The sequence below is a fragment of the Salvelinus sp. IW2-2015 genome, unplaced genomic scaffold (genome assembly GCF_002910315.2).
Source record: "Salvelinus sp. IW2-2015 unplaced genomic scaffold, ASM291031v2 Un_scaffold1214, whole genome shotgun sequence".
Lineage (NCBI taxonomy): Eukaryota > Metazoa > Chordata > Actinopteri > Salmoniformes > Salmonidae > Salvelinus > Salvelinus sp. IW2-2015.
This window is the reverse complement of record NW_019942782.1, coordinates 58,531-69,072: the sequence shown is the minus strand read 5'-3', so window position 1 is coordinate 69,072 and position 10,542 is coordinate 58,531. Positions and strand designations below refer to the sequence as shown.

At 43.8% G+C, this 10,542-nt stretch overlaps 1 protein-coding gene across 1 annotated transcript; it reads right to left on the bottom strand.

The window, feature by feature from the left end:
* Nucleotides 1-4,097: 4,097 nt before the first annotated feature.
* Nucleotides 4,098-6,079, bottom strand: LOC112070070 (MARCKS-related protein 1-B-like). The gene is made up of 2 exons (XM_024137477.2): nucleotides 5,904-6,079; nucleotides 4,098-4,765 (listed from the first exon to the last, which is right to left on the bottom strand). The coding sequence occupies exons 1-2, from the start codon at nucleotides 5,982-5,984 to the stop codon at nucleotides 4,229-4,231; spliced, it is 618 nt and encodes a 205-aa protein (XP_023993245.1). The 5' UTR covers nucleotides 5,985-6,079; the 3' UTR covers nucleotides 4,098-4,228.
* Between the last annotated feature and the right edge of the window lie 4,463 nt (nucleotides 6,080-10,542).

Here is a 10,542-nt window from a genome sequence, read left to right as displayed (position 1 = left end):
ATGTTCTACTCGTCTATCTGTGGTGCACCGGTCTGTGGTGTCAGTTATGTGCTGCTAACATACCCCCCCACCCCCAAGTGTACATTGAATAAATAAACCCTCATATGCATTCCTCATATTGCTGTGTGATGAACGCCAACGTTGCCACCTACACTGCAACACTAATGATCTCGCACATAATCGGCACATTCCTGTATATTGATKTTGCACAATAATAGTTTTTCTCATTGAGCTGGATACTGAAGTACACAGGCAAAAATATGATGAAAAGGATGATGATGAGAGCCTACTATAGTAACGAGCTTTCATAATAATTGTTTTATAGTTCAGCTTTTAGCCACCAGATGGTTCCATTGTACTACAACAAGCAATCTGCTCCGTGTTACATGTGTGTTACTTATCAAAATCTGCTCACAGAGTTTTTGGCTATAGGCCTACCATCTCTGGCACTATACCTGTCTGAACAACAGCGTACCTGTTGTCTGCCCTSCCCTTCTTAAAGGGGAAGTTCAGTATGAGTGCTGAAATCATTATTACTGTAACAACCAGGAACGGTTCCAAGCATAAGGTGGTCGCCTACCTGGTTAAATAAAGGTTCYATTWAAAAAWAWATATTACCCTGACACTGAGTTTAATCCACTGATCATTATCTGAWCACTTGACTGGCATAAACATATAGAATCTGTTATATATTTAGCTATGTGCAAAATGTTCCACTTGTAAAAAAGAAACGTGTACAATTTCTCGTTGTTTACCAACCATTACAGTATTTAGAATTTTGAACTTTTAAAAAATAATTTTAAAAAGATTTTTAATAATTAAGACCTTTCAAATCTCTCATTTAACTGTAATTGAATTACTTGAATCTTATAGTATCAAATCCARCTCAAGCATTAATTTGTTTAAAGTGCGGGATGACAAACACAAGTCTAGTTATCCTTTGTTAGAATAACCCTTATACAAGTATGTGGATACCTGCTCGTCGAACATCTCATTCCAAAATCATGGCCATTAATTAATATTGCTMCTATAACAGCCTCCACTCTTCTGTGAAGCCATTCCACTAGATGTTGGAACATTGCTGCGGGGGACTTGATTCCATTCAGTCATAAGAGCATTAGTGAGGCCGGGCACTGACGTTGGGCGATTAGGCTTGGCTCGTAGTCGGCGTTCCAGTTCATCCCAAAGTTGTTRGATGGGGTTGAGGTCAGGAAAGGGCCTTTCCCAAACTGAGTTGGAAGCACAGAATCGTCAAGAATGTCATTGTATYCTGTAGCGTTAAGATTGTCCTTCACTGGAACTAAGAGGCCTGAACCATGAAAACCAGCCCCAGGCCATTAGTCCTCCTCCATCACACTTCTCAGTTGGCGCTTTGCATTCGGGCAGGTAGAGTTCTCCTGGCATCCGCCAAACCCAGATTCGTCTGACGGACTGGCGGATACTGAAGCGTGATTCATCACTCCAGAGAACGTGTTTCCACTGCTCCAGAGTCCAATGGCGGCGAGCTTTACACCGCTCCAGCCGACGGTTGGCATTGCGCATGGTGATCTTAGGCTTGTGAGCGGCTGCTCGGCCATGGAAACCCATTTCATGAAGCTCCCAACAAACAGCTCTTGTGCTGACGTTGCTTCCAGAGGCAGTTTGGAACTCGGTAGTGAGTGTTGCAACGGAGGACAGACGATTTTTACGCGCGACGCGATTCAGCACTAGGCGGTCCCGTTCTGTAAGCTTGTGTGGTCTACCACTTTGCGGCCGAGCCGTTATTGCTCCTAGAGGTTTCCACTTCACAATAACAGCACTTACAGTTGACCGGGGGCAGCTCTAGCAGGGCAGAAATGTGAATAACTGTTGTTGGAAAGGTGGCATCCTATGACGGTACCATGTTGTAAGAAACTGAGCTCTTCAGTGAGCCCATTTGACTTCCAATGTTTGTCTATGGAGATTGCATGGCTGTGTGCTCAATTTTGTACACTGGTCAGCAAAGGGAGTGGCTGAAATAGCCAAATCCACTAATTTGAAGGGTTGTCCACATACATTTTTATATATAGTGTACCTAACAACCTCATTCACAGTAGTAAGCTACCTAAACAGTAGTAAGCTACCTAACGACCTCATTCACAGTAGTAAGCTACCTAACGACCTCATTCACAGTAGTAAGCTACCTAACAACCTCATTCACAGTAGTAAGCTACCTAACGACCTCATTCACAGTAGTAAGCTATCTAACGACCTCATTCACAGTAGTAAGCTACCTAACGACCTCATTGACGTATTCACATATTGTCCGTTCAATGATTAGATTAACATGCGTTGTGACTTCAACAAACGCCTCTGCAATCTGTGACAAATCCCTGAAGCATACCAATGTGGAGCTACATCCGTGTTTGAATAATTAATCGTTGTTTGAAGGCTGTGAGGACTAACATGAACTCTGCTCTGAACTCATCATGTCACCATGTGAACTAGGTCAGTGGGMCCGTATCCCAAATGGCACCCTATTCCCCATAGGACTCTGTCCAAAGTAGTGCCCTACATAGGGAATAGGGTATCATTTGGGATACATACCCTGACTCTACAACCAACCCTGATCAGGATCAACGATTTATAGCTCAATTTGAATTGAATTAACTTTATTGAGGTAAAATAAACAATGTTGAGAAGTTATTTCTTAAATGGGCTTAAATGTTAAAGATTTGAGGAAGTACAGTATATAAGCCCTYAGTAATGACTTCTTGAGAGGTGCTGTCCCTACAGGCGCTACAGAGGTCCCAGGGATAATGTGGGTGCAAGCAAGGGTCAGGTCATTGGCTGTCGTCCAATTCTCTACCCATCTCCAGAYGTATGCGCTTGTTCTGTTCACTACATCTTAGAAATCTAAAAAAAACATTGGATTGATGGAGGCGTGGGCTACTGGGAGTTTCCCACCCTGTTRCTTACAGTCCGCAGTAGTCTCTCCACTCCGTCAGCGCTTACCGATACTTAGTAGCCGTCGTCCAAAATGATGACAAATTAGGTATGGTCCACTCGTTGTCACAGTTGTGAATATCTATGTATGATATGGTTMTAGGGACACACACACCAGTGGTTTTACTACTATGTGTGATTGATGACACGAGGTAATTGGTCYGGTTTTTCCAAGAATGTGAGGTTCTCTCTGCTGAAAGACTATGACAAGTCTGAAACGCACCAATGTGTTCTTATAAGAATCACATTCTTAACGTATTGATTCTTAGAATCGGAAAGCACCTTGTAGCTAGAGGAAGGTTTCTGTACCACTAGAAAACAGTTGTGTTGTTTACCCAGCCAACACACTGCACTACTAATCACCCTTCCCACCTAAAAAAATAACCATCTCCATACAAATAGGGTATTGGTAACCAACATTTATTTACCATTGTCAACTTCACAATAAAACCATAACATCTGTCAACATTAGCCTAATAAAGAACAGTATCAATCCCAATGTATTTAGAGACATGAAAGTAGAGTCAGGCTTACACACACCAGACAGATCAACAACTCTGCTTCCTTTTAAAACTGCAACACTGAACATAGCAAACTCAAGAGCCCCCCCCCACCTTAAGATAAAAATCTAAAGTTACTTCTTATGTTTCTTCTTTCAAAACAAACAAAACACAGCTTCTCTGAATCTTTAAAATGGTTCTCTAAAAGGTACACCACAAAATACTTCAAATTTGGGGTTAAAATATATGAATGTACAAAGTTGGCAAGTCTCTTTTTTTTCTTTCAATTTCTGATCTCTTCTTCTTGTTTTTTTTATTTTTTTATTTTTTATTAATAGTCATTTCATGTGGTGGTTGGGTTGGTGTCCTGTCCTATCCAGTTCATTCCTACATATGGAATATTTTTTTTGAGTCGGGTGTTTTGGGGAAAAGACAGGTCAACTCGACTCCCATCCATAACTGTGTCTTCCACTTTGTTGTCCAATAAATCCCATTGTTCCATAGCAACCAGCACATAATACTACCAGGTCGACCCTGTCTCGCCYTAACCAGGGAAGTGAACTAGTGAATCTAGTCTGTCATCTTGTTACAATGACAAAAGTGACACAATGGAGTCTCACATAAATGTGTATATATTTACATATACATATATCCATACATATGTATACATATACACATATATAGAAATATATATTTCTAACTATTTTCTCTCTCTCTCTTGAAAAACAGTCCACACAAGTCCTTTGTTGTCGGTAAAGATACAATCACTCTGCATTCTGTTGGGAGGGGGCCTCTGCCGCGGGGGTCGAGCTGGTCTCCTCTGTTGGTTTGGTGGGCTCTGGTGCAGGTGCGGCAGCCTCCTTTACCTCCTCCTCCTCCTTAGGTTCCTCCTCTGCTTTAGCCTGCACCTCCTCTGCTTTAGCCTGCACCTCCTCGGCCTTAGGGGCTTCTGCAGCAGCCGCCACAACCTCCTCCTTCCCCTCCTCTGCTTTCTTCTCCTCCGTAGCCACAGCAGCTCCGTTCTCTGCAGGTTTCTCCTCAGCGGCCGCCTCCTCCTTCTTGGTCTTCTTCAGTTTCAGGCCCTTGAAGTTGAAAGATTTCTTCAGGAAGAAATTCTTCTTCTTCTTGGAGATACCCTTGGCAACGGCCTCACCTTCTGGTTTGGCGGCCTCACCWTCGGRGGCGGGCGCTGGCTCGATGGCYTCCCCTCCGGCACCCGCTTCAGGCTCCTTGGCGTCGGCAGAACCATTTGGAGTGGCCGTGTCTGTGGCGTCACCATTGGACTTGACATGGCCATTCTCCTAGAGAAGGGAAAGATTAAGGAACCAAATAAGACATTTGGTTAAAAAAAAATACAATTCAATCAATAAAGAAAATTCAATTTACACTTACGTTTACACTGTAACAAAAAACAACCATCATAACATTTAGACTTATAGCGATGTTTCATCAAAACGTCGTGCTCYTCAACAAACCAGTGTGTTGCATCAAAAGGCGACGCCTTGTAGTGCAACCAGAAAACGACAGGCGGCGACAGTGACACGCAGACCGAGCATGTGGTCCATAGCTCTCCCACTAGACACCACACAGACGGAGCCATCTCTTTCAACAAAGACTTGAACCAATCGATGAAAAAAAAAAATTGTAGTAATACTGCCAATGAACCCGATGATCAATTGACAAAATACTGGTTGTACTGTGTAATTTRGTGAGGTGAAAATAATATTTTATGTCGATTGTGTATGTTTATCTATAAAATAACGTTTACAGTCACTGATGTCTAGACTCGCCGGTTTATGAGGGGGCTGCATAAATTAAATTGACAACTGCCGAAACCCTCCTTTTCAATCCATAATTCACCAATTGGCTCTCATATCTTATGCATGAGGGGTAGCTTGCCTACGTGCACCCTTGCCTTTCTAAACCCCCCCTCGTGGCATTTGATATGGAACTTGTATCAAATACACGGACTAGGAACGGGAACGCATACGAGTTAGCTATTACGGCTAGCTAAAACCTCGATTAGCTAGCTAATTTACCTGTGGTCCCTGTTCTCGTTCCAAAACCCGAATAGCTAATTAGCTATCTAATTCGTTTTTTGTTTTCTTTCCCCCAAAAAATATCTTCAAACAGCAGATCGTGGCATTAGCAGCAAACACGTTTGGATTTGATCCTCCCGCGTCTGAATGAAGTGTCCGTAGTTATCCATCACTGGACACCATGTTAGCTTAGCAAGCCAACCAACTGTGCACTTATCACTCTGACTGAACCAAGGTGCACATTTACCCCCCCCCCCAAAAAAAAAATCTGAACAGACAAACCTCACCTTCAAATTAATTGCAACTTAATAATAAAAACAGAATATCGTTTCTAAGATACGTTTAGTTAGTTCGGTGAAGGTGTGTCGTGTGGTCCAGGGATGAGAGAGCGTTTACATACCTGTCCATTAGTTTTGACCGTGGCGGCATCGGCAGCATTCGCCTCCACAGCTACCCCTCCCTTGGACGCMTGGGAACCCATCGTTATTCTGTGTTTTTCAAAGAGAATTAAACCAAAAAGTTGTCTCAATTTAATCCAGCTCCCGGGCAGTGGTAATGGTTCCAATAGCAAAATTCGAATTTAAAATTTGTGGGGGGGTCCTTGCTAGTTTCCTTGGCGTTTTCTCCAGAGTTGAACCTCTCACTCCCGTAGAWACATACCCACTAGATTCGACACTGGTTGAACGCGTAGCATGAAGATAGAACAAGATACCACCCACGGGCGTGGTCACACGACCATATCCAATCAACAGCAGTTTAGGAGTTTTCTCCGCCCTTTTCAGAAGACCCCCAACATTCTGGTCTCCACTAGTTACCACAGCCACAAAGTCATGATTATGGCTAAACCCCAGCCTATTTCTTTCATTTCTCTTCATAAAATCTGATTTTAAACCTAACCCTGACATTAACCCTAACCACACTGCTAACGTTATTCCTAACCTTAAATTAAGACCAAAAGCTATTTTTTGTTTTCATAAATGTTTTAAATTAAGAAATAGACAATTTTGACTTTGTGTGTTTGTGGTAAATAGTGACAACCAACACAACATTATCTCTCCCTCATCATATTCCGCAATTGGACAGGCTTGAGCTACTGAATGGCGATAATTGTTCATGTTTGAAAGTTTAACTCAAATAATACTAACCATTTTAACCACGATACCGGTTTAAAGTGTTGTGTAGAATAGTGGCAAAGTAAGTTTTAGTCGCGTACATTTCTTTGTGAACTAGTCGTTAACGTCTTGCCACTTTGCCGAATAGATCGAACGACTTGACTACCGTGACATCTCACAAGGTTTGTCTGTTACCCTGACAACAACAACTACGTATCACCACAACAACGTGTCGACGTGACCATCACGCACATTCCAACRGTTTATCCACACAAACATACYCTCTACAGCTGTTTAGACAACGTATATATTCAGCCCATATATCCATGCTGTGCTCAAGACTTCCACTTCCAATCACCTTTWAAAGATCGCATGATTAATGCACATTTTTTACTAATAGCACTGAATTKATTGTAGCGCTGATGTCACGGGGTATACAATGGAAAACACAACCATATCAWTATCTACTACCTGATTAACATTGASCTGTGTAATCCATCAGACACATGCCTGCCTGATGTGGTGGCCTATGGGGTACCTGATTCAAACCCTGCTCCTGGTCGCCTCACCTATAGACGGTAGGCTATGTTACATTATGACACCATTTTTTCACGCAAGACTCATTCTGAAGAGAGAATAAGAAGAGCAGAGAGGTAGCTTGGACTCCCCCCTCCCTCTCCTTTCTCTCCATGACATAAAGTCTCCACTGTCTGGCTGTAGAATGAGTGGCATGCCYAGTCACCTACTGCAAATGAGTAATTTCTCACATCTATTTCTGAGAATGGGCTGAGCCAGGCAGAAACACCATCAGGGGTTAAATAATGATAGCTGGAGCGCTGCATGTGTGTCAGGTGAGGTCGGAGAGGAGGAGAAGGAGAACTCTTGATTTCCATTATTAACTAGTAATAACTACCTGTAATATTGGAAATGAAACTGTAACTGCAGATGTCTCTCTGTTCCTGTACCTTGTGTAGCTCGATTCTCTGCGGGGGTGTTTTGTGTGGTGGTGGTGATAATGAAGAGGATTGGCATCACGGGACATAATATTGTCATCACTGTGTCAGGCCCAGTCTTTTTATGTGTGTGTGTTTGTGTATGTGAAAGGGCATCTTTGTCATGGGACCACAGTGTATGTCAGGGGGTGGAAGGCACAGAAATGCAATCCTCCACAGATAAGCATACATTACATTATATTACACACACACAGAGATTTGGAGAAAGACAGAAAGAGCGAGAGAGAGAGGGCAATCAGCTGTTTGTCTGTTTGTGTCAGGAACAGAGTGTGTTGGAATCCAGAGAGAGGGGGGAGAGAGGGGAGGGAGAGACAAAGAGGAGGGAGATGGAGAGAAAGAGAGCGCGAGAGGGAGGGAGATGGAGAGAAAGAGAGAGAGAGAGAGAGATGGAGAGGAGGGAGATGGAAAAGTGTGGTAGAGGAGAAGAAGATAGAAAGATGGGGGATGAGAGAGATATATAAAGAAAGAGGGAAGTGAAAAGGGTGAGAAGAAAAATAGGTACATGAGGGAAGAAAGAGAGAGAGATATGAGGGAAGAGAAAAGAGAGACATGAGGGAAGAGAAGAGAGGTACATGAGGGAAGAGAAGAGAGAGATATGAGGGAAGAGAAGAGAGAGAGATGTGAGGGAAGAGAAGAGAGAGATATGTGAGGGAAGAGGAGAGAGAGAAGAGAGACGAGGGAAAAGAAGAGAGGAGAATGAGGGAAGAGAAGAGAGATATGAGGGAAGAGAAGAGAAGAGAGAGTGTGAGGGAAGAGAAGAGAGAGATGTGAGGGAAGAGAAGAGAGAGATGTGAGGGAAGAGAAGAGAGAGATGTGAGAGGGAAGAGAGAGAGAGACGAGGGAAAAGAAGAGAGAGAGAGATGAGGGAGAGAAGAGAGATATGAGGGAAGAGAAGAGAGAGAGATGTGAGGGAAGAGAAGAGAGAGATGTGAGGGAAGAGAAGAGAGAGAGATGTGAGGGAAGAGAAGAGAGAGATGTGAGGGAAGAGAGAGAGAGACGAGGGAAAAGAAGAGAGAGAGAGATGGGGAAGAGAAGAGAGATATGAGGGAAGAGAAGAGAGAGAGATGTGAGGGAAGAGAAGAGAGAGATGTGAGGGAAAGAAGAGAGAGAGATGTGAGGGAAGAGAAGAGAGAGATGTGAGGGAAGAGAGAGAGAGACGAGGGAAAAGAAGAGAGAGGAGATGAGGGAAGAGAAGAGAGATATGAGGGAAGAAGAGAGAGAGAGATGTGAGGGAAGAGAAGAGAGAGAAGTGAGGGAAGAGAAGAGAAGAGAGATATGAGGGAAGAGAGAGAGAGAGAGATGAGGGAAGAGAAGAGAGAGCGATATGAAGATAGCGGTGCTCTTCAGATGATCTGGTATTCCACATGTGAAAGGAATGGACTGGACATGGTGATGGACATGGTAATGGAACATGGTGATGGACATGGTGATGGACATAATGATGGACATGGTGATGGACATGGTGATGGACATGATGATGGACATGTTGATGGACATGGTGATGGACATGGAGATGGACATGTTGATGGACATGTTGATGGACATGGTGATGACATGGTGATGGACATGGTGATAACATGGTGATGACATGGTGATGAAATGGTGATGTACATGGTGATGACATTTTGATGGACATGATGATGGACATGTTGATGGACATGGTGATGTACATGGTGATGACATGGTGATGTACATGATGATGGACATGGTGATGGACATGGTGATGGACATGGTGATGGACATGATGATGGACATGGTGATGACATGGTGATGGACATGATGATGACATGGTGATGTACATGGTGATGACATGGTGATGGACATGATTGATGGACATGGTGATGGACATGGTGATGGACATGGTGATGGACATGATGATGGACATGGTGATGGACATGGTGATGGACATGATGATGGACATGGTGATGGACACGATGATGGACATGGTGTGACATGGTGATGGACATGGTGATGGACATGGTGATGACATGGTGATGACATGGTGATGGACATGGTGATGGACATGGTGATGACATGGTGATGGACATGATGATGGACATGGTGATGGACATGGTGGTGGACATGATGATGGACATGGTGATGGACATGGTAATGGACATGGTGATGGACATGGTAATGGACATGGTGATGACATGGTGATGGACATGGTGATGGACATGATGATGGACATGGTGATGGACATGGTGATGGACATAATGATGGACATGGCGACAGACATGGTGATGGACATGGGGATGGACATGGTGATGACATGGTGATGGACATGATGATGGACATGGTGATGGACATGGTGGTGGACATGATGATGAGCATGGTGATGGACATGATGATGGACATGGTGATGGACATGGTAATGGACATGGTGATGGACATGGTGGTGGACATGATGATGGACATGGTAATGGACATGGTGATGGACATGGTGGTGGACATGATGATGGACATGGTAATGGACATGGTAATGGACATGGTGATGGACATGGTAATGGACATGGTGATGACATGATGTGGACATGGTGATGACATGGGGATGGACATGGTGATGGACATGATGATGGACATGGTGATGACATGGGGATGGACATGATGATGGACATGGGGATGGACATGGGGATGGACATGATGATGGACATGGTGATGACAATGGGGATGGACATGATGATGGACATGGGGATGGACAGGGGATGGCATGATGATGGACATGGTGAATGGACATGGTGATGGACATGGTAATGGACAATGGTGATCGACATGGTGATGGACATGGTGATGGACATGGTGATGGACATGATGAATGGACATGGTGATGGACCATGGTGATGGACATGGTGATGACATGGTGATGGACATGATGAATGGACATGGTGATGGACATGTGATGGACATGGTGGAT